The 25,773-nt window shown below is 34.5% G+C and overlaps 1 protein-coding gene across 2 annotated transcripts in view; it reads right to left on the bottom strand.

Moving 5' to 3' along the window:
- Window positions 1-25,773, bottom strand: part of CRISPLD1 (cysteine rich secretory protein LCCL domain containing 1) — a 50,550-nt gene that overhangs the window by 14,266 nt on the left and 10,511 nt on the right. The window contains exons 3-12 of one of the 2 annotated variants that reach the window (XM_032759880.1): window positions 7,704-7,822; window positions 7,238-7,370; window positions 6,153-6,268; window positions 5,340-5,440; window positions 3,544-3,684; window positions 3,313-3,373; window positions 3,141-3,207; window positions 2,808-2,938; window positions 307-350; window positions 141-213 (exon numbers count right to left, since the gene is read on the bottom strand). In XM_032759880.1, coding sequence (XP_032615771.1) covers window positions 141-213; window positions 307-350; window positions 2,808-2,938; window positions 3,141-3,207; window positions 3,313-3,373; window positions 3,544-3,684; window positions 5,340-5,440; window positions 6,153-6,268; window positions 7,238-7,370; window positions 7,704-7,822 — 986 coding nt within the window. Of the gene's footprint in view, window positions 1-140; window positions 214-306; window positions 351-2,807; window positions 2,939-3,140; window positions 3,208-3,312; window positions 3,374-3,543; window positions 3,685-5,339; window positions 5,441-6,152; window positions 6,269-7,237; window positions 7,371-7,703; window positions 7,823-25,773 lie in introns of those variants that run through there. The other variant, XM_032759881.2, reaches the window with a different exon arrangement.

The raw sequence follows: 25,773 nt of genomic DNA, 5'->3' as shown, positions 1-25,773 counted from the left end.
GCATGTAGTTTATGATGTTTCATTGCTCCCTCCTGCTTAGCAGTTCAAGATTATACAACTTTTGAATCCCAAAGACATCAGAATTTCAGACAAAAACAGTTATCACAGGGCCAAAGCCCCCTATGTGTACACTGGTTTACCTTGGGCAATGTGAAGCAGGCTTATGAAACGGACAGAGCTGTTCCACAGTTGTTTCACAAGTCACAGCCTGAACTGAAGAATTAAAACACAAAACAATGAGTGAATCCTTTGAAAGCAATAACATACTACACAGTACTAAGAAAATAAGATGAAGAATGTGCTAACCTGTTACTTTAGAGACTGTGAAGGAATTAGCAGACTGATATTTGCTGAAGGTAAAAATACAGAAATGTTAATTATTTTCATATAGGCATCAGCAACAGCAGCATCATTTCTGGTATCTTTCAAGTCTATGAACACTTAATTTTCTTTTTAAACACTTATTAAAATAGGCAAGTAGCAATATAAGAATACATCATCAGTTTTATACTAAATCTGTATTACCATCAGGTATTAACCAAATCAACACCATTCTTAAGGTGATCTCTTTTCATTATTAAACTCAAAAACGTATAGATAATAGCATAGAGCCATATATATATATATTTGAGCCATATATATATATTTGAATCAAATATATATATATATATATATTTGATTCCTATCAAAATTAAAACCCTCAAATACTAATTTCCTGACTCCACGGGACCAAACTATTTAGTCTTTCACAACAGGAAATAGAAGACAATGCTGTGAAAAGACTACAAAATAATAAGTACCTAAGGGAGCATCCATTATTCCTTTTTTGTTCCCCCTAGTATCTAGCAAAATTATACGTAAAATGAATAAATTTCTCCTCATTACGTGCATTATTAAAAAGCTGAAATATAAGATTAGGCACACAATTATACATCAAAATTTTAATAGGTTTATATGACATCTATGGCAAAACGTAAGGCTTATTTGTGATGGTACTTTAACATGGTACACTCTCTGAATACATTATCTCAGAACTGAAGGTGTAAAATTTCAACAATTCTTTATTTCCATCAGCTTCAAATTCAATATTTAATATTCATCATCTATAATGTGTCCAAAAGAAACAACATTCTTTGAGGCATAAAATATACAATCTATTAAATATAGCCTTCAAGTTTCAAGAGAATTTCTATAATACAGATAATTAAAAATTAAGAGGAAAAAAAGTAAATAACAGGATAAATGTCCTTTAATGGGACACCCACTGCTTGGCTTACTAAAGCTAATAACTAATATTTATTGAAAATAATAAATGTTTTCCAAGTGAAAGGTTAATTAATGAATATTTCTATAGAACTTCAGGCCAAGTGTGGTGGCTCACGCCTGTAATCCTGGCACTATGGGAGGCTGAGGCTGGCGGATCACTTGAGGTCAGGAGTTTGAGACCAGCCTCGCCAACCTGGAGAAACCCCATCTCTACTAAAAATAACAAAAATTATTTGGACACGGTGGCACATGCCTGTAGTCCCAGCTACTTGGGAGGCTGAGGCAGGAAAAGCTGAACTTGTGAGACTGTCTTAAAAAAATTTTTTTTGGCTAAAAAGAGTTATCACTAACAGCTAAAACCCACCCTTCAAGCCTTTTAATAAGACTGTATAAGCCAGATGTGGTGGCTCACACCTGTAATCCCAGCACCTTGGGAGGCCGAGGCAGGTAGATCACCTGAGGTCAGGAGTTCAACACCAGCCTGGCCAACATGGTGAAACCTCGTCTCTGCTAAAAATACAAAAATTAGCTGGGCGTGGTGGCACGCACCTGTAATCTCAGCTACTCGGAAGGCTGAAGTAGGAGAATCACTTGAGCCCGGGAGGTGGAGGTTGCAGTGACCTGAGATCACGCCCCTGCACTCCAGTCTGGGTGACACTGCACTCCAGTCTGGATGACAAAAAACAAAAAACAAAACAAACAAATGAAAAACAACCATAAAAAAAAGACTGTATAGGAGATCATTCCACAAATTTTTGAGAGTTCCTAATAGTTTTTTACATGTATTAATTCTAACTTAACCCCACTGTGAAGTTTCATGCAACTGTATTGTAACAAAAGAGACAATGTCAAATTTCTTAAGACAAGGAGTTCTGTATGAACTTCAGTAATGTTTCCTGTTTTACTTAGGGGAAAAAAAAGACACTAAAAAGGTATTTCAAAAGCCCCCATTTTTCTACTTTCTATACGGTACATGTAAAAATGCACAGCGTTCTGTAATAAGGTATTTGGTACACCTAATAGGAGAAAAATTAATAAAATTAAATGCTTTTATATTGGGATACTTTTAAATGGACAAAAGAAAGATGACATAGCATAATACATATTTAGAGAACTTTTCAAAATGCTCTTTTCTCTAATGTAATTTATCTTATCAACAAAGTTACTGTTGCATGAAATAAGCCATTTTCCCTAAATAGGACAGGAAGAACATGCGAATTACTTACCCTTCTCAGGGTATTTTCTGTCAAGCTAAAAAATGTATTGCTTTACATTGGGAATTCACTGTAAATTTATACATTTTTAATGAAACTCAAAAATTTGGAGTTTTAGCATGCCCATTAAAAGCAAAAGAGTTCAACTTTGACCTTAAATGCTTTATCTTCTTTTTGTCTAAGAAAACTACAAGCTAAAATGAACCTTGAAAATAACCAAATTCTTTCTTCTTAAATTATTCTATGCTTTGCTCTAAAAAAAAAAATGTGTTAGCTCACTGTTACAATTTAAAATTATCTGGTCCAAAAGATTATTTGGGTACTTACCCAATTGTTTGAATACCATTTCTATTGGACTTGATGAAATAATGTTTTCTTCCTTGTCTAGTGATATCTACCCAACCACCATCATTGTCTATTATACCATAATGAATTGCAGCTCTACAGATGCTGGATTGCTTGGAAAAAAGGAGGAGATAAACAGATGTTAAAAATATTAGAGTTCTGCATAAGTCCCAACGATTTGCCACTTATATGACTTTCAATTAAATAAACATTTCTGAGCAAAATATACTTATGTAAGGTGTTATTTTGCACAATAAAAATCAAATATTACATGGAATGACTCTATCCTCAAATAATTACATTTATAACACTTACCATTTCATAATGTACACTGCCAATAACTTTAGCTTTACTATCCAAACAGCCAGCAGGACATTCGTACCTAAATAGAAGTAATTGGGCACAAAATTTAGTTTCTCTGAATCTCAGTACAAAATAAAAATATTTATTATATTCAATTAATTTTCAAAATAATAACAAATATTACCTATTGCAGGTTGTTCCTTTGCACTGATCTCTTAATCTTACTTCACAAGAAACAATTTGGGCTACAAAGAAAAAAATAGCTAAATAAATAATATAAAAGCAGTTGTAGTTCATTACATACAGCCTAATGACAAAACTTTTTCCGTTTTAAAAATGTTCAAATTAATACAATCTTGATGGATATACGATTTACGTACTTTAAAAATTTTTATAAGTAATATAGAGGTCTTACACATTTGCTGTGTGCTTATGACTTCATTTCTGCTACTATCATCTGATCTTGTCCGGACATGGGTGTCATGGACTTGTGACTGCTGTCGTTCTATTTCATTTGTTTCCTCTTCTCGAGGGGGATAATACCTGTCTGACCCTTCTGTTAGAGAAAGCAGATTTAGAAAATATTAACCTATTTTACATGTGCATGAATTATCAAATAATAACATACTTTGATACTCCTATTTAACATTTAGAACTAGAAAAATCAGTACTGTTTTTCTGTGCAGGTTTTGGCTTAAGGTGGTGATCTTAGGTACTCCAGTGGAATAAATGAACACACATAAGCCTTTAAGTCCTTGATTCATTTATGTTAATGTTCGACTGATATTCAATGAAGCCACTTCTAAACTTTGCTTACATTTCAACATATCATTGTTTGATTTTCAATAATAACACCATGAAATCTACACAGTGATCTAATAAGGTCATGGCTTAGCAAAATCAAATTTGTTTTCAATTAAAATAATATTCTTAATATTTTCAGGAGGATCACATTTAGACTTCTCCCAAATGGAAATGTGGCCTAAAGAAAGATTCACATGCCCTTATTATTTATGATGAAATCCATGTCCATAGAAAGTTTTTTTCCTTTAGAAGAAAATTCAATGTGCAGAAATTTAAACGAGTATGGAGAGTAATTTCAAACTTTGAATTTAATGTTTATTTCCAGACTGGCCTTTATCAAAGGCTTGACAATGGCACATTTTGGAGAGGCGTATTATTTTGATGCATGCCCAAGAACTCAGAACCTAAAAAAAAAGTATGAAGTCGCAAGAAAGTCAGCTTTAAGTAAAAGATTATGGTCACCGGGGAAGAGGCAGGTAGGTTGGAGGTTTGGACATAGAGAATATGAAAAACACCCACACAAGGAAAAAATGCTGCAAATGCTTCCAGGAATTTTAAAATGGCTTATACAACAGAGGGACATACATGGGCCCTTCTTGTCTACTCGTTTTAGTTAATGAGTCATTAAGGGTAAAAAAAGAGACACCTGTCATTATGAGCACTAAAAAAGGGCTGCAATTGTTCAAATATTTCCTAAAATACTTCGTCTACATTATTCCTCCTTTAGTCGTCAAGAAAAAAGTACAAGGCAGTAAAAAATATTCACTTGAATGCACAAGTGCATGACTTTTCACAAAACTTTGTCATAACAGTTTATCTTTATGTGCTATAAACAGGACACCATATTTACTTTTTAAAACATCAAATGCATTTGAGAGTACTACTTTTTATAGTAGTTTTATATTACTATTATACTTTTCTTATTATTTTAGCATGACAAATTGAATAGTGTGCAGTGAGAGGTGAAAAATCAATATAATTAATTCATTGAGCATGGTTCAATACACAAAGGGGTATTTTGTTAAAAATGTTTAAAGCACTAAAAATAAATTGTGTTAAATTGCTAAATCCTTTAAAAAAAGATGACAGTTACAGAAATAACTCTAGTCAACCATACATCAAGATGATTCTTTTTAAGAATATAAACATACTTGTCATTCTGGGGTAATTTCAAAGTAGAATCAGAAATAGTTACCTGAAATAACCATGGAACTTTAAAAATTTCATATAACCAACTTATTAGTAATATAAATATTTGTAAAAGATTTCTTCAAAATATTTGAAATAGAGTTCTAGATACTTTTCGTGTAATCATTAAGTGCACTTCTGGCTTTTTTAAACATAAGTAATGCAGGAGCTGGATTAAAATATAAATCAACATGAACACTACAATACAATAGCACTTACCTTTGTAGCACAGATTTTCTCTACAGCCCCCTCCAAAACTAGGTGGGCAAGCAGAACAGGGCCGCCCATGTTTGTAAGGGGCATGGCCCCACCAGTTTCCCCTTTAAGAGATGATACGCTCTATTAAAAAGTAGTCTAACGGCATAATTTATAAAATATTGTGAAACATCACTATATATGAACATTCTAAGTAATTATTTTGGTGTATAGATTTAAGACATTCATATAATTTATTACAGAGCCCTTTTGGTTACTAGGTTTAAATATAAATTACTGCCTCATTTTGAAAATTTCCAAAGTAATTTATAACACATATTGTTAAAAATTACAAAATCAAACTTTTGCAGAAAGCCAAACTCTGCCATGGAATATTCACTATATTCCATTTACTTTAATAAAAACACATTATTAAACTTGAATTTGACCCTAAATATGATTGTGTCACATTGTTAACGTAATCCCTTAAATGGTCTTTACACAGATGAAAATACATTTCTCAATTAATGTATAGTTGTTAATCTCTAATAAATAACAATTATTCAATATTTATGGATAGTATAGTGAGCAAAACCGAAGACATAAAAACATGGTTCCCATATTTACAAAGATTATACTTTCATATTTCATATCCCTCTTTATGCATTTATTTTATGCATTAGGCAACTACAATTGTTGCCATATTAAATAAGCAGAATTAAAATAATACACTTCATTCAGTGATACACACTGAAAATGGGGAACAATCAGGAACATAAAGTATATTCATTTTGTTAAGAAAAATGTACATCTGAATGTAGTGTTTTGTCTACTCACTTTGGGGAGTAATTGCACACCAGGTAGACAGCTTTGGGCCATATCTGCCCCCAGATGTTCATGTTATGACACAAATTAATGGCACAACCGATTCTGTTACTAGTTGCCCACACAACCTATATTAGAAAAATGAAAGGCTCAGAAAAAGCAGGCTGAAATGAAATAGGATAACACTTCTGAGAGAAAAACGCATAAAATTTGAATGTGAGAAGCCAACGTTTATCACTCAAAATGAACTGAGATGAAATCAAAAAGCGTCTTTTTCCTGAGACTTTGAGTAATACCTAATTCAATTTTAAAAAGAGAGCTACAGAAAAATAACTGTCTGGTTATAAAATGCAAGCATTTTCAAATGCAAATTTAGTAAATAATTCAAAAGTTACATCCTCACAAACCTAATGTCATATTAACATTTCTATGAAGAAACTTTTCCGACAAAGGAACAGAAAAATCACATCCTAAACAGCAAATACTGGAGCAAAAATTTACATGTTCAGATTTCTTATACAACATGATCTTTTCATCATGCCACTGATTATCAGATAGTTTCATGCTGGCCAATCTTATCACATGCAAAAGCATACAGAACAATTAATCTGCTTTATATTCACCAATAAGAAGTCTGATCAGCAGTGAGCTTTATCAATCTGCCTTTAGTTGTTTGATTTGGAAGTTTAGAATACACTAATTGTGAACACAAAATATAAATATATATATATATATGTTGCACATGTAAATATTGAATGTCATTGGTAAATAAAACTACATTTTTATTCCTTGAGATAAAACTTTGACATTGAAGATGGTAAATTTCTCCCCATGTTACTGGGGCTATATTAAAAATGTTTGATATGCAAAATCACTGAAATAATGTCTATTAAAGTAGATGTTTGGACTTTTTTGTATAATAATTATTTTCATTATTTATGGAACTTCATAAGCCAATTCAACATAATCAATATCCATATAATTTTTTTAATAACCATATTAAATGATATAAGAAAGACACGTTCACTAGCCTAATTTCTTTCATAGTTACATTAACTCAATTTGGGGGAATTAAGTATAATACCCCCCAAACATACCTGTGTATAATGTGTACATACAGGGCCAGAACACCTGAATGGACAATATGGGTTGCATTCATGTTCATATGGGTAGCTAAAGTCTTTCACTTCATCATACCACGACTGTACATGAAACGTCGGGGGCCTATATCTATTAGAAAGAAAATAGTCACAGAGGGCAAGCAAAGTTGGAGAAAATACAAAACTAAATATTGCAAAATACGTTGGTATAATTTGGTAGAAAGATACTTTGGCGTAAATTATTAAACTTACATATTTATGCCCATTACTAATAAATTGGTGATTTATATTAAAGTCTAAAAAACTGCTGATTGTTCTGGTGTGGCATTTGTTTTTTGTTACTTGTTTCGTGATTACTTTTCTTTCAGGCACCAAGTCTCTGAAAAATTGTACTGATGAATTAATAAGGATTTCATTTTAAACACTTATGTTTTCAGAAAGAAAAAGTTGTGCTTTAAGATACCTTCCCCAGTGTGCTCCCAAATTCTGTCCAATTGATGGAAGCAAGCTTGCAGGTCCATGCTCCCACAAGCAACTTTCAGCCCAGGATTCTGCAGATCTTTCCAGCTCTACATCCCATGTCTACAGTTTAAAACAAAAGCAAAATGTGCACATGTAGCATTTGGACACTTCTTCAGAACACAGCGTTGAGCAGTTCTTGCATTTTCTTCTTTCTTTCTTTACAAAGTCAATATCATAGTCTGGATTCTCATCAGACTCAAAAGTCATCTAAATTTCTGCACTAGCCTCCAAATCAATCTCCCCGTCTCTATCTCTTAACCCTCCAAATTGCCCCATACGTGTTTAGAATTACTTAGTGAACACGAATATGCTGAAGTGATCCCTCTGTCTAAACATATAAAATAAATCCCCATATATATAAAGTCCAAGGTCCGGGGTCCCACTCTTCCCTATCATTAAGCATACAAGTCCTTGCTCTTGCTGACATTGTTTCCTCTCCCTAAGCATCCTTCTCCCAGTTATTTGTCAGACAAGTCCCTACTCTTTCTTCCTTCACAATCCAGCTTTATAAAATACTTTTTCTGTGACATGGTATCAATTCTCTTAGATGTAAGCTATCCCTTTGGGACTCTTAAGGCTTTGTTACATTCCTTTGTTTAGCACTTATTACATTGTAATATTAGTATTCGCTTACATATCTACCTCTTTCATGAGACTGTAAATTGAATGGGACAGTGCTGCTGGTATCTTTGGTCTATTTTCTAGTGTCTATCATCTGGACAAGGTGATTAATAAGTGCTTGTTAAATACATGAATGATTAACAAATCTGATTCTCATAAAATATATGCAGACATAAAATTAAAATTAAATGACAAATTCATTCTTTTAAAATAATTTAAAAAGAAATAATTTAAATCACTGATTAAGTTATTTTAGTGAAATGATTACTGAAATAATTTTGCAAGTTCTGGGTTTAGTATTCAACTTATTAATTTGAAAAATATGCAGTATAGTATGTGTGCTGGTAAAAACACCGAGTTAAGTAGACCTGGGTTCAATCTTAGCACTACAATTACAGACTCCAGGCATGTTATGAAGACAGGAAAACAAATCTGGGAATGGAACCTGAGGACACAACCCAAGTGACAGCGATGAAGCTGAAGAGTAGACAGTGAAATGATGTTTAGAAATTTAAACTCCTAGAACTTGATAATGGCTGGAGTAGGTGATAAGGGAAAGAAAAGGTGAAGACCGATGATACTACCAAATTGGAAGAAAGGAAATAGGGAAAGAGAAACAGATGGTTGTAATACAAGTGTGTGTCTAGGTATTTCCATGCATATTTCAACGGTGATGTATGAGGGCACATATGCCAAGTAGAGAGCAGAACTACATGACTGGGGGTCCAGAGGAAAAATATGCTCTGAAGATATGAATCTTGAAGTTATTCACCCAGAGATAAATTTATTCGGGAATATTATATAGAATGAGAAGAGGAATAAAAAAGAAAATTCTGGGGTTATCAAAATCTAAAGGGAAAAAACCCTAACAAGATAACAAAAGAAGCCAGGCAAGACAGGATAAAAGAGGTTAAAGAAAAACTAATTAATATGAAATTATAAAGCAATGAGAGAGAGAAGATATTTTGGGAGTCGAGAATGGGTAACAAGTGTGAATGACACAGAAAACCAAGATTCCCTAAGTACTAATTCATGACTAAAAGCAACTTCAGATCAATGATGGGTGAAGAAATCGGAACACAGAGCATTAATAAGTGAAGAGAAAGAAAAAGTACAGAAAACAAATGTGAGTTACTTTCTCAATACTTTAGAGAGGAAGAGAAATGTGGCAGAAGCTATAGATGAGATGCCAGAGTCTAGAGAGAATTTGTTCACTTGCTTTGATTTTTAAAGGATACAGGAAATCTAATCACGTCAATACGCCAAAAGGAAAACACTCTAGGGACAAACAGCCATGGAAAAAGAAATGTATGTTTGAGGAGAAGAAGTTCCTAATTCATTAATGTAATTTTTCATTGGTGAATATTCCTCCCCATTCCATTGTGGCTCTGAAATATGGATCAAATCACAAAGGAAAATTTATACAAAATTAGAATAAATTATTATCATTAGTGTATCTTAACTTTCTAGCAAAAATAAAAAACAGTGTACATGCTACTAAAAATATAAGAGCAGCAAGAGTTGCTGCTTTTCATAAAAGTTTTAATTTTACTTTCAATTAGTGTCAAATACTCAAGATGAATGGTTTTAAGACATGGACATCAGAAACAAATGCTATAAACAAGTACTATGAGGTAAGCACTTTATTTGCCAATTACAGGCATATTATTAATTAACTTTACCATTTAACTTTGACCTAATTTTATAATTACATATAATGTTTATTATACAAAAGTATAATTCAAGTTGTGGTCACTATTTGTCCAAAGAAGAATTAAGTAAGAAACACTGAATTTGGCTGAAGTCCCAGAAAATGGGCAAAATGTTGATTTCCTTTTGTATCTAGAAAGTTGGAGAAGTAATCGTCTCTCAAAAGCAAGCAGGTTTCCAGATGGAGTCCATAAAAACATAGGTTGTCCTTAAGAGACAAATTATTGTCTGCAATCCAGGAAATCAGATTCTTGCAGAGTACTCTAGTTATACACAGGACATAACTACACTTATCTCTAGGTTGTTTTTTTTTTTTTTTTAATATATGAATCTCATATTCAAAGAGCAGCCAGAAAACAGAGGAAAAATAGAAACAGTTCCTGGAAGGCTAAAAATAATTGCTTTGAAACAATTGTGATGGTTTTAAAATACCCTTTCCACCAAAGGTGGAGTTGAATTCCCCCCTCTTCCCTTGAATTTGAGCTAAATAGTGACTCACTTCTAATAAACAGCAAGAGGCTGGGAGACTTCGGTAGCTAGGTTAGGAAAGAAAGCTTCTTTTTTTTTTTTTCTGTTAAGACACATCATGATAGACCTAAGCCAATGAATTAGGAGTCCAGTTACCATGAATAGGTAGCTGGAAAGAAAATATGGAGAGAGCTCCAGAGATGTGAGTTCTTCCAGCCGAGGCATGTGACCTGTGAGTTTGCAAGCCCTCAGATGACAGCAACTCAAGTCAGGGCAATCATGAGACACCTCAAGTGAGGACCATCCAGCTGAGCTCTTAGAAGAATCCTTATGGCCTCTACTCAAGTTCAATTTACTCTTGTTTCACACGTGATTCTACAATCTTAGGTGTCAGTTTTCCCTATGAAATTGAAAATGGATCCTTTTTAGAAAAGATATACAACTAGTTCCTAACTAGTTTAATATACTACAGTGTATTTAAGTGTTTCAAGTTTGCTTATATTTCTGTTGTATAGAAATCGGAATAAAATGTAAAACATATTATTCAAATACTTTAAAGCTAATTTTTCTTATTTGTAAATTTGTTAGCTGAAATAGAAGGTAACTCCGATCACTTTGAGAACTAAAATTCAATGTTGAATATATACAATGCATAAGCTGTATTTAAGGTATGACTTATGATTTTATTTAATCCATTAAAAATAGTGGGAAAAGCATACTGAATAAACTATAATATTGATAAAATAATGGCATACATTATTTTAATATAAGTGCTGAAGCAGAGAGGCATGCAACTAAAATTTAGTTCTTTATCAATATTAATATTAGTGACTAAAAGTAATTATCTATTTATAGAATTGAATAAAGAATACCTGTTTAGGTCAAGTTCAATAATACAAATCAAGTCTTAAAAACTTATTGAAAAGAAATTCTATCATGACTTAACGATAAGCATGGTACATATTTGTTAAAGCTACAACATATTTCACGTTTTAAAACTGCCAAGAAGTTATACCCATCCCATTAAGTGTAGGTTAGTCCCTACACATTTCTATTTAAAATCAGGTTTACAAATTAAATCAAGATGGCCCAAAGAGCTTCTTTTTTTCTTCCTCTAAACTATTCACCCAGCACTAATTTAAAGTCAAACCACACTACATTACCATTTCTCTATAAAATGAGTACTTGGGTACCCACTTCTATACACTTGAGGTGTGCAAAAATGAAAACAACTCTTTTTCCCAACTACATCTGAAAGTTGTTCCTTCTTAGAGCATAGTTAAGTCTTCAATGAAGTTTTATTACTGAAAGAAATATTTAGAATACTATTGACATTCTTTGTCTCCAATGATATTTTTAAACTAGTTCAGCATGAAGGCTTTCTCATCTCAAGTGTGTGTATGAGAAATTTTAAATTTTGGCAGAGAACTTTCAAAATTAAACCAGGCCAAGTATAGCGGCTCATGCCCACATTCCCAGCACTTTGCGGGAGGCGAAGGTGGTAGGATCACTTGAGGCCAGGAGTTCCAGACCAGCCTGGGCAATATACGGAGACCTGTCTTTACAAAAAGTAAAAAATGAAAAATTTAGCTGGTGCGGTGTCACGTGCCTGTAGTCCCAACAAGTTGGGAGGCTAAGTTGTAAGGATCAAGGGAGTTTGAGGCTGCAGTGAGCTATGACAGCTATGATCATACTACTGCACTCTAGCCTGGGCCACAATGTAAGAACTTGTCTCTTAAAAAAAAAAAAAAAAAAAAAAAGGCGGTGGTTCACATCTGTAATCCCAAGATAGCGCCACTGCACTTCAGACTGGGTGACAGAGCGGGACTCAGTCTCAAAAACAAACAAACAAAAAAACTAAAAACTGGTAAACCTATAAATACATAGTAATTTTAGTACTAAAATATCACAGAAATGAGAAATTATGTAGCTATCTAGATACATAAAAATTTGCTATCCTTTGTGAAACATGAATGAGCTCCCACCAGAACACCTGCTATGTTGCTCGAATAAGAGTCAATGACAGCTGGAAATCATTCAAGAATGTAATTTAGGCTAGCAGTATTGCCTACCAGTAGGTTGTATCACTGTATATTATGCAAAAACAATAATTAGTGATACAACTTTTTCATTCTCTTTGACACAGAGTTTTTTTCTCTTAAAAAGATTTAAAGATTTTCAAATATATCTTCTTGCCATAGTAAAATTAATAGCTCTTCCCAGATTTACATAATGTGAAAATTCATTTCCTGGGGCTTGTTTACTCTTTATAACTTCAAAATTATTACAGTACTACATTAAACAAGAGTTGAAGACCAATAATTAATAACTAAGAATCTGTCTGAAGAGAGTATTTTCTGATAATTGAGGTTTCAAGAATGTTAATGAAAAACTAAAATGGAAGGTGTTATTATTTTTCATATAAATATCAAACATTAATTTCACAAAGAATATCTAATGTTAAATATGTTTTCCATTAATTAGCATTGTTTTGGATTACATTAAAGGATATAAAGTTTTATGAGATTATATGCTTGATGCAAATTTGTGTAATCAGACTTTCACACATAAACTACCCCCAAAGATTAGTGGTGGGGTGGAGGTGATGAGGCCTTCATTTATCCACAAAATTGTTTGTTAAGTTGTAATTAGTCTACCACAGAGACCAGCATGACACTGAATTTGTTAAGTAGTTTATTTTACAGAATTCTTTAGATTCCTCAATAAATAAAATAAATTAGTAAATAATGAAATTTTAATAAAAAGTTGACCAGCATGGATAGCTTAACACCTCTAACCACTACACAGAAATAATTATTGACTAGAAACTCTTACATAACTTCATAAGTGTTAAATGCTAGTCCCTATATAAAGATTGCAAGATTTTTGGCCACTGTAGAAACTTTCACCAAACTGGATGAAGCTACAATGAGACTTTTAAAGACATGCTGAGAAAAATGCCTTAAATAGATAACATAAACCTTTCTCAAAAAAATTGGAAAATAGCAACAATTGCAATTAATTATCTAAAAATTGTATATAGTATAAATAATATAGAAATGATTTAATTTGTTGTACAACATTTTGCAAAACTGATGTAGCCTTAATGGACTTCCAAGATAAATGCCCAAAAGAATTCCTAATTGGACTATTATACCGTTAAGTAGTCTAATTAGATGACAAATACTGGCCCATGATATAATTCACACTACGGGCTTTTAAAATATGCATTAGCTCAGACACAAAAAGTCAAATACTGCATGTTCCCACTTATAAGTGGGAGTTAAACAGTGGGCACACTCATGGACATACAGAGGAAAATAACAGGCACTGGGGACTCCAAAAGGGAGGAATATGGGAAGGATAAGAAATGAAAAATCACCTACTGGTAATTGGGTACAATGTTCACTATTTGGATGATGGACACACTAGAAGCCCAAGATATCTATTACACAAGATATCCATGTAACAAACCTGCACGTGTACCCCCTGAATCTACAAAGCAAAATAAAGTATGCATTCCTCTCTGGCAAAGTAATAATCTAATGAAAATATGGTGGCATTGCAAAGGCAGTTATGCTGGAAGTCCGGATCTAGGCTGGAGGCTCTAAAGTCTTACCTTTCCACTAGTGAAAGCTGAAAATAATGATAAAATTATTTTTAAAACTGTCTTAGCATTTGCAATGAGTTTTGAACAATGAATTCCCCAAACATCTTTCTTTTGAGACACACAAATGTGCATGCTTAATTCAGAAAAGCACTCCAATATCTCTAATCCTACCTATCCCGGTTCTGAGCAGTCAAGGGCTGACAGAAGTAATGACAGAATTACGCTTTAGTTTTCAATGGTGCTGAAAATGCCCCTTCTTTAGTGCTGTGTGTTCTGGACCTATATAAGTCAAGGACATTCGTGATCAATTTTCTTCTTCTTTTATTATACAGAGACAAAAGTATGCATTGTTCAAATGACTCAAACCATAAAATACATGAAACACCCTGGAAGAGTTCTCTTTCCCATTTAAATTGTTTATTTCCAAATTTATATCTTTGATTATATCAAGTTTGGTTTCTATTTCCTTATCTCTAACATTACGGAGCTGAAATAAGTCTTTCCAAATTCTTTTGTATTTAAATCGAAAAGACTTAGCTTTCCAATTCCATTGTTTGTACTTCACAGTCTCTAGATGATACCCTGTATTGCTTGTAGTATCCCATAAGAATTAGCTGTAAAATAATATTTCTGGTGACAAATAAAGGCATCTGATGACAATTAAAATGACAATGAAGAGAATCTCAATTACCTAAGAAACAAAAGCTGTTATCAAACTGCTGTTTGAGAAGCTGTTTTGTGATAACCAAGGAGATTTCAGATTTTCTAATTATGAGCCCATGAGAGCAGAGCTCAATTTTTTCGAAGTATTTTTGATATTGTTCATAACAGATAAATACAACATAGAACCTTCAATAAAACTTTCCATTTAGTTGAATAAGAAGATAATCTTAATAAAAAGTTAAAACCAGGCCTCTCTTCAGTTTAGTCCTGAAATTATGATGGTAAAATATTTGAAAATAAAGCACAGACTTCTAAATACACTTTTTTGCACAGCTATCAGGAACACCAGAATTTTTCAAGCTCATAAATGCAGAAGTGATTTGAGAAAATCAGACATACTGTCAGGCCTCTGAGCCCAAGCCAAGCCATCGCATCCCCTGTGACTTGCATGTATACGCCCTGATGGCCTGAAGTAACTGAAAAATCACAAAAGAAGTGAAAAGGCCCTGCCCTGCCTTAACTGATGACATTCCACCACAAAAGAAGTGTAAATGGCCGGTCCTTGCCTTAAGTGATGACATTACCTTGTGAAAGTCCTTTTCCTGGCTCATCCTGGCTCAAAAAGCACCCCCACTGAGCACCTTGCGACCCCCACTCCTGCCCACCAGAGAACAAACCCCCTTTGACTGTAATTTTCCTTTACCTACCCAAATCCTATAAAACGGCCCCACCCCTATCTCCCTTCGCTGACTCTCTTTTTGGACTCAGCCCACCTGCACCCAGGTGAAATAAACAGCCATGTTGCTCACACAAAGCCTGTTTGGTGGTCTCTTCACATGGATGCGCATGAAACATACAGAATTGTCTTTTTAAAAATACTGCTTTAAAATATAATTCTTGCTATGCTACCACTTCTGAAATAAAATAGGTTTGCAAATCATCCATCTTAATTCGATCCCTTCCCAAATCTTTAGTGTTTTCCCATTTAAATCAGAAACTACAATCCAAGATTCTGATAAAGTTGTCCACGTGATCCTAACTACAGCAATAACCTGACTTCCAAGATATCCCAATAGTTTGTTAGTCTATGAAAATAATACATTGAACAGTTCAGAATACATCAGATTCAAATTCCAAATATAATGACTCATTATAAAATCTGTAAAGCTACGTAATTTTCTCCCATGCATCAATGAAATAAATAAGTAAATAAATCTGTGCTGAAAGAGTGTGAGATGCTTTTGTGACTAAATCATCTGGTATTAAATGCACTATGGCAAGCAGCTGTATTGCATTCCTTACAATTCAATTACTCCAGGTATTTTAAGTGTTGTGCTTCACCCATTCTGAATAGACTTTGTAGTTATAGGGAAAATGCACGAGGCTCAGATTTCAAAGGAAACACTTGTGTTACAGGGCACAGTGACTTTGCCAGCTACTGAGAAAGAAGCATTACCTTAAGGCAATGCACAAATTAGGGTCTCCTGCAAATTCAGAGATGTGAGGCACGTGTGGCAGTGTTTCACTTACAATCTAAAACAAAGGCTTAAAACCTTAAAAAAATAGCAACCTAACAATTTAGGAAACTCCTCTACATTTTATTAAAATTAAAATAACTTTTGTAATGGAAACTTAATATGCAGATATACTCAAAAGATTATTTCAATTAAACCCATTGTATCAATATATAAAGATATCATATTTAATATTACATCAGATGCATGTCATGGGGCTTATTGTCTTTGTGGGACAGAAAAGCCATTAATTTTCTATAGAATTACAATCCTTACATTTTCTATAGAATTTCTACTGATTAAGCTCATCTCATCTCAGTGTCAAGGTCCCCCTCCCCAAGTTTGGCCATACCTTACCTAACTCACTTATCCAGAAAATCTTTAGTAATTGCAAATGTATCATATAATTGATGGTACTTTAAGTCTTGATCTATACATATTCTTTACTTCTTGATCTTTAAGTCTTGATCTATAGACATTAGGCCATTTTATAAGAATAAACATCTGTGTTTAGTTTATTCATAACCCAGTAAATTTTATATAGATGCAGGATTGATCTAAAAGTCAAGTCTATAAAAATGCATGATAGGAAAACTCATTAAAAAATCCCTCTGCAGTATCTACTTATGAATTAGTTTATGTTTTATATTCAAATATCAAAATAACCATAACTTAGGTTTTGAAAGTAAGTAAAATATAATTGCTTTTGTGTATTTATGTGGGGACACCAAATTTTCAAAATGAAATAAAAAAAGATCTAAAAAGTAAAAAACTTCTTGGACAAAAGAAGAAAGTGAATGGACACACTGAAACTGAAATCTACAATTTGACATCCAAACTTGAATTTAAACCAAAGATGACTAATATAAGAAACATTCAAATGTATATTTACATACTTTTAATGAAACTGCTGTTACATTGCTCAGTGTCTCTATATTCCTATATTAAGAATTCTGTGATAAGTTTCCACTAATAATTCCTGCCTCAAGAATGATAAATTGCTGTGCCTGCAAACAGGCAGTGAGAGCTACAAACAACATACGGTTTCCTGTTTTCCTTGAATGCTATGAAGCTCAAAGCTGGTTTATGAACCATAGCATTCTCAATCAGATTTTTAGACATTCCTCAGGAATATGACTATAGCATTATTTTCCTCAATATTAAAACAATGACTAAAAGGATGATTTTTTTAAAGAATGGTTTTCAAAAGTCCTTACTTAAAACTCTGAGAAAGAAGACGGTGTTAAATATTCATTTACCCCACACAGCCATCTCAGCCCCTTACTGCCAAGTTCTATGTCTCACAAGATAGCTCCACATACTGAGTTACCTCAGGCTCTCCTGCTCCCTGGCTTCTGGTTAGATTTGGCCAATGAAACACACAAACAGGAATTCCGAGGGTGGGAGGTGAATTTCAGAACCTGTTGCCCCTCTGAGTCCTCTTGGCCTCACCGCGATGGTGACTGGGTCCTCTCACACAACCCTGCTTCCAGGCGCCTGTCTTCACCGGCCTGGGTCAGGACCACAAAAGCCTGAGCACCCTGCCACACCCCATGGCTCGCTTTAATCCTGCCCACAACTCTGCATATAGGCCCTTCATTATTATTATTTTTTTTTTTTTTTACTGTTGAACCCTAGTTATTGTGGTATTTGTTTCCTGCTGAGAAACAAATATTTGAAAATAAAAATCTTTCACAGAATTTTGATTAGCAAACTGCCTAACAACCTGTTACCTGACACATACTAGATCTTAATGAATGCTCTCTTCTTCCCCTGCTCCTATAAGAATCTGCTTGATTTGCTGTAATTAATGTATCCTGTCTCTTCACTTTGGGAACATTGCTGGTATTTATATGAGTAAGAGAGAAATTAAAATTCAAAATTTTGAATGATTGAAAAATAAGATAATCACTGCTATCTAAAGTTCCAATGAGAGAGTAAATAATCTTATAATTCATATTTAAGACAACATGAATTACAAAACAAAGGCTGGAGCATGTTACTCCTAGCTTTGCTGTAAATTCTTAACAATTAAGTAATTTAAGACCTTTGTTAAAAACAAATCTTTCTGAGATTCATTTCCAACTGAAGCCTCCAAGTACCCCTGAAGTTCAGGTTTCACTAACATACATATATATATGTAAAACATTTTTGAGGTCAAGAAAGGTCAAGAAACTCAAAGTTTGGAAATAATTTGTAATAAATGTTTCGCTTTAAAAAATCAGACTAACACTGTCATATTACCTCAAATAAAATGTTTCATCATAAGTAAGCAGATAAGAAAATGGAATAGTGCTATGCTGCTCAAGTCTGCCATGATTCACACTTGACAGAACAAGGTTGTTTCCACCATTTGGGAAAATCTGACCAAGCCTAAATATCTCCATAATTGAGGCTGTGATCAATTCACACAGATTGTGACTGCCATTTCCTCCCTATTGAATCAGCTGGACACATATTTTCACAACAATCCCTTACTGATAAGGGTCTCACCATATTCCCTTCCACACAAGGACGGTAACTTCTACCAAATACTACTTCAAAACATACCTCTTTTAAGAAGCTTTACTGGTCACTGCTTTATTCTGAAATTCTTCATGATTTACATGCAGTTTAAAGTATATTAATTTGTACTTCTTACCACACTGTGACTTACATCTTGAAAACAGTTCATCAAGAGTCTTGGCATTCTGATCACTGTATCTCCTGGAAGATCCTATCCTGAACTTCAGAGGGGTTCTGGCCACCCCCAAATCATGAGACAGAGATGTCAGTAACCCAGCGCAACTCAGAAAGTCAATGAAATCCAGTGATAATTTAGCCACCTGTCATGTTTATTAAAGAATGAGTTTGCACTAACCCAAAATGAGTAAGTTTGCCCTAAGCCAAAAAGTATTCTACTTAAAAACACAAAATTTTGTTTTACATAAAATTCTGTTTTATGTAAAATTGTTTTGCATAAAATAATTTATGTTTAAAATATATAAAATTGTTTTACATAACTTTATATTTTTATTATGTTTTACATAATGTTATATTTTTCAATAGAGTACTTCAGGATATGTAAAACAGTATTTTACATATCACATCAAACTTACAATGATATGTAATTATGTAAAACATTTTAGTGAAAAGCTTTCACTAAAAAGAATGTTTTTGCAATTTTCTAATAAAACTATTTTGTTAAGACAGAATTAAATCCTTTTCATTCTGTCCACTTTAAATTGTTGTTGAAAATCTCGTCATCTTTTCATTTTTTTTCATTCATCCCATTTTGTTTTCCTTCCGGCTAACATAAACTGAGCTTAGGGCATGTGTCACCCACACAACTGGGGAATGCAAAGATTACCATGGCACAGTCCCTTCCTACAAAGGAATGTGAGGCTAGAGAAAGGGACAAGGATGTAAACACTGCAAGCAGAGGCATGTAAATGAGGCTATGGAAGCCAGGGAACTGGGTCTGGGGGCACCTAACTCTGTATGGAGGGTTTAGACAAAAGCAGGTTAGGCTCTAAGTGAGTCTTAAAGGAAGCAGAAAGTAGAAATTCATTACAAAGAAAACAAGGAGGGTAATCGGCATTCTCACATCTGCAAATGGCAGCAGGCTTGGCAAGATCTGTTCAGCATCAAAAATCTCAAGGCATATGGAATAACACGGTAGATGTTCATGTGAAATAGCACTGCTTTGTATTTGTTCAGGTTGTACTCACTTATTCACAGTACTCTTGATTTAGCAGACCTCTTGGCCTTTTCTTTCCACACAGGAGTTTCCAGGTTCTTATTCCATCTTCCTTCAAGAGCTGCCCCTCCCTCAACACTTTTATCATTGGATTTTCCTTCTCTGGACAACATCTGATCTCATTCATTCATTATTTCAGATACAGATTTGACACGTCTTGGCCAAGCGTAAGATATAGTTTTATGTTTTATTACCAGCAGCACCTTTACTGGATTGTCCAGCGTTCTGGTGGTTACTTTATATTGTTTGAGTTGCAACAACATACAGGGGACATTCTAGAAACAATAACTCCCACGTTCACTCCTGGTCTCGCCTAATAGCTCATTATCCTTGTATCTAGTTGCTGCCTTCCAACCCCTCATAGTTACTCAACTGAAATTCTACTTCCTCCCTTCTTACTCATATGGCCTTTAAGGTTTATTCTGTAAGTGGCTGTTTTTCACTTTCACTATCCAGCAGAATTTTGTCATTAACTAGTTATGAGATTCATTTCCCATTTCTCCTCCAATTAGATTGACTTCAACATTTGGCCTTAGAGGAGAGAATCTTATTGTTCAAACTTCTCCAACATTGTGTATTATAAGTACTTTGTAAAAAAAAAAAAAAGAAAATGAAAACGAAATTCCATTTTCCTGCCTTAATAGTTACACTTACTACTTTATAGAAAGGGAGGAGAATGTGACAGTTGAGGAGGGAGAAAATAAAGAACCTGTATTTTACAATTATTCATGTCCCAATTTAAACCCCCACTTCCTCCAGGAAGGCTAAAGCCTTCTACTTAAAACAAGGTTGCTAGAACAGTGGCCACCACATCACCTGGGGTCTTGTTAGAAATACAGAATATTGGGGTTCCCAGAACTACTGAATCAAAATATGTATTTTAACAAGATTCCCAGGGGATTCATAGGCACATTAAAGTTTGAGTAGTATTTGACTAAAGCACCCCTTATTTCTACCCCCCAAAATCATACCTACTTGCTTTGCCATGACAAACATATGCTTTCTATCTTTAATATCCTGCCGATTTCAAAATATTTTTTGGCTTAAAACTAAAAATATAAAGCATGCATGGCTTATTAAATAGACTGTGTCCTTGTTCAAATGTTTGCCTTTGAGGTTTATGAGCTGCCAATATAGAAAATCTGCTGTCTTTTATGTATGTATGTATGTGTAAGTAGTTGACTTAATCACACCTTATTGATTCTGTTAACAAGTCCACACCTTATTGATTCTGTTAACAAGTCAAAAGAAGAAAAAAGTAACCTTCGCCAGATCAGTTTCAGGTTCTTATTTTTAGCCAGTTTAATAACCCAGTAATCCAAGTTACATATTTGGGTCAACAGTTCCATAATTTTCATAATTTAGATTCCTGTATAACCATCTGTATTTAGCATTCAATCTGCAATATGAGCCCCAAACATCCTATTTGGTATGTATCTGTACTTGATCCTTATTATCTAACATCTGAATACTTAAAAAGTTAATCCGTTACTAACATGTCTGATTATCTCTTTCTAGTCTCCAGATGTTGCCTAGTCAAATGTCTCCAAAGGGCAAGCAGGAGACACCAAGTAAAGTGGCTGGACAGAGTGGTGCGACCAATGGCAAATCAGAGAAGAAATTATTACTTTAAATCTCTGATTCTTGGCAATACCTTGAAATAATATAGTAAACTTCTTCACTGCTATTAAACCTCCAAACTTTACTTTTTTTTTTTTTCTTTTTGAGATGGAGTCTCTCTGTTGCCCAGGCAGGAGTGCAGTGGCACGATCTTGGCTCACTAAAACCTCCGTCTCCCAGGTTCAAGCAATTCTCTTGCCTCAGCCTTCCAAGTAGCTGAGACTACAGGCATGCACCACCACACTTGGCTAATTTTTCTATTTTTAATAGAGATGGCGTTTCACCATGTTGGACAGACTGGTCTCGAACTCCTGACCTCAGGTGATCCACCCACCACAGCAACCAAGTGCTAGTATTACAGGTATGAGCCACGGCGCTGACCTAAACCTAAGAACTTTAAAGCATGGTAAAACAGGTTAATTTAAAGCACTTAAAAACTTCCCACACATTTTGATTCCACAAATATCCTTAAGGCAATTTCTCCAAAACTATTTTTCATAATGTCCTATCCTCAGACCCCCTTCTTTCCTGCCCTCTCAACTCAGCTGATGATCTTGATAGTTCACTGCGTCTGGGCAAAAGAGAAGATTTCACATAATTCCCTTCTGTTTTCTTCATTAAATGCTCTGAACTACCTGCTTCAATACGAACAACCTCAGCTTTTCCTGTTAGAATAAGTTATATTTTCTTCTCCTATGCCAAGTGCTTTCTCAGCCTATTTATTCCCAGCAACCTGTAAACATCTCTAAAAAAGCAAAAGCTTTCCCTTATGTCCCTCTAGCTTTATCCCATTTTTCTGATCTCTTCACAGCAACATCATCTCGAGATAGTTACTTCTCTACTTCCTTGCCTCCCATTCTCTTATTTGCTTAACAAGACTTCTGAGCATTCCCCACCACTGAAATTACTCTCAGAAAGGTCATCAGTGACCTCGATATTGACAAAACCATTGCAGACTTTCCTTCTTCATCTCATTCTCAGCAATAGTGAAAAAGGTTAACTTTTTCCTGTTGAACTCTCCTGCCGGCTTCTGGGACACCAGCCTATCCTATCCTTTCCTCTTACCTTGCTGACCACTGGTTCTCAGCTAACTTCTTTCTGCTCGACCTCTATATAGCTGCATGCCCCGCAGCTCAGTCTAAGGCATTCAACCCTTGTCTATAAAAAATCTTCTTCTTGGGTGTTATTATTCAGTCAGTTCAGAGAGTTCCTAATAGCTACATTATTTCCATATTTTTTACCTGTGTCCCACCACTCGACTGACCACTAAACATAACTAAGGATGACATGCATCTCAAACAAACTTCAGCCAAAAAGAAACTACCGATTTCATCTTCACTTTCTCCTGTCTGTTTCTCCTCCTGTGTCAGCAAATGCTTCAACTATCCACCAAAGAGCTTTGTAAAAACCTAAGAACATCCCAGATTCCTCCTTATCCTTCACCCTTCACATTATTTTCAGCAAAACCCATCGGGAATCCCATCAAAACATACCGTGGAACCACTCACCTTCTCCATCTTTACCCCTATCACCCTGATCCAAGTAACCACCATCTCTCACACAGAATATAGCAACAGCCTCTTAACTCTGCATTCAGCCTTTCTCCTCCTTCAGATGATTCCCTATAAGGTAGACAGAGTAATTTTTTGAAACTGGAAATAAGAGCAAGTCAGTCCCTTGTGAGAAACTGTCCAGTGCTTTTCCATTTCATTCAAAATAAAACAAATTTTTATTCACCTAAAAGGCCAAAAAGGATTCCGGGGCCAGGCATAGTGGCTCTCGCCTATAATCCCTGCACTTCAGGAGGCCGAGGCAGGAGGATCACTTGAGCCCATGAGTTCAAGACCAGCCTCGGAAACACAGCAAGGCCAATCTCTACAAAAAATTTAAAAATTAGCTGGGTGTGGTGGTATGTGCCTGTAGTCTCAGCTACTCGGGAGGCTGAGGTGGAGGATTGCTTGGGCCCAGAAGTTTGATGCTGCAGTGAGCCACGATTGCGCCACTGCACTATAGCCTGGGTGACAGAGCAAGATCCTGTCTCAAAAAAAAAAAAAAAAGATTCTGGCTCATGCTTATATGTCTACCTTATTTTCTAATACTTACCCTGTTATGGAATAAAATTCAGTCGCACAGTCCTTCTTCGTTAAATTCCAACCTTATTCCTAACTTAAAGACTTTGTGCCTAGTATTTCTCCTGCCTAGAATGATGGGTCTCTGTATCTTTCCTTAGCTGACTCCTTCTAATTCACCAATTCAGGAAAGCCTTCTCCAACTACCCAATATGATTAGCTCCACCTCCCTCATTCTCTATCACCTCACTCTGCTTATTTTCATTAACTTTTCAAACTTTTTATACACTAATGCATTCCTCAGCATTAAGAACAGTGTGTCTGTCACATAAGTGCTCAATCAATATTTGTTGATTTAAATGCCTTTTTAAACATAAATTTATCAATAACAACAAATCACTTTAATCATTATAAAAGCCTTACAAGTAGCTTTTAAAAATTATGAAGGCAACAAATATTTAGGAAAGTAAGAACATGGTTAGACATAAATACTGTAATATCTTCACCAGATAATTCATTACCACTTGAATTTTCACATTTTTCTTTCTGTAAACTAAATATCATACATATACATGTATTATATATGCATATATGTATAAACATCCATGATGTATGTGTATGTATATATATATAACACGTGTGTGTATGTGTGTGTGTGTGTGTGTATATATATGTATATATAAAGCAATGGCCCATTGCCATTTTTATAAACACTTGGCTTCGCGTTAGTAAAAATCATTAAAAATAAGAGAATTTAAGTTTTAAAGCATATGCAATAATTTGGTGTATAAATTCCCATAAGGAATAAGTGAGAGAGCACAGCCTGAACAATAGCAAACAGAGAATTTTCCTGAACTAAATGTAATTCTTAATTGGGATTATATGATTAATTAATATTTCCATTTTTAAATAAAGGCATTCATTTTAAATAAGGCATAATTTGCAAAAATTATGCAAAGAAATTACATTTTCCTATTTATCAATTTATTAATTGAGATATGTTCCCTAATTGAATTATCTCTTCTAAAACTAAGTAGAAAACTTCAGGTTGGAAGAGAGATAAGACTATGTATTAGCTGGGCCTAGTGGCACATTGCTGTAGTCTCAGCTACTCAGGAGGCTGAAGTAGAAGGATGGCTTGAGCCCTGGAGGTCAAGGCTGCAGTGTGCTGTGATCGTGCCACTGCACTCCATCCTAGGGGACAGAGACCCTGACTCAAAACAAAGGACTGTGGGTACTACCTGACCCACAGGAGATGTTGCATGTTTGATAAATAAGTAATGAATTAATTTTTCTGATCCCATTCTTGAACCAGTCTTGGACCACTATGACTTCATCCAAACTGTATTATCAGATTTCAGTAGCCTCTATATTGTCAAATACGTTATAAAATTGTCATATCTGTATTTTACTTGAGCTTTATAAGCAGCATTTGACAGAGCTGATCACCCTTTCTGCTTCTCATCTGAATTCCAGGTCATCATGTTCTTCTAGTTTTCTTCCTAATTCTCAATTTTCTTTGTGTTTTTCCTTCTCACCTTCCCTGCCTTTACACTTTGAAGTGTGTCAATAACTCATGTCTTGAACATCTCTATCTATACTCACTCCCTTGATGATCTCATCTCTCCTCAGGAGTTTAAATACTATCTAAATGGTGGTGGGTCCTAATTTCATGTTCAAGATTGGCCTCCATATATTAACTGCCTTGTATCTAATGACATACTTGACACATTCATTTGGATATCTAAGCTAAATCTCAATTTTAATATGTCTCACACTGAGCCCCAGCTTTCTCTACCTAAAGCTGGTCTATCCATATTCTTCCCCATCTTAGAAAAAATAACAACTACAGTGCTTCCAAGTTCCAATGGCACAAACTGTACAGCTATACCCCATATGCAAAATCTATCTGCACTCCCTCCAAAACGAAATAAAATCCCAAAGACATTCCCCATGATAGTGCAATTAATAATGATTGCTGGGCAGAAACTGGACAA

The sequence above is a fragment of the Hylobates moloch genome, unplaced genomic scaffold, assembly GCF_009828535.3.
Source record: "Hylobates moloch isolate HMO894 unplaced genomic scaffold, HMol_V3 SCAFFOLD_9, whole genome shotgun sequence".
In the NCBI taxonomy this organism is placed as follows: Eukaryota; Metazoa; Chordata; class Mammalia; order Primates; family Hylobatidae; genus Hylobates; species Hylobates moloch.
This window is presented reverse-complemented; position numbering and strand designations above follow the sequence as displayed.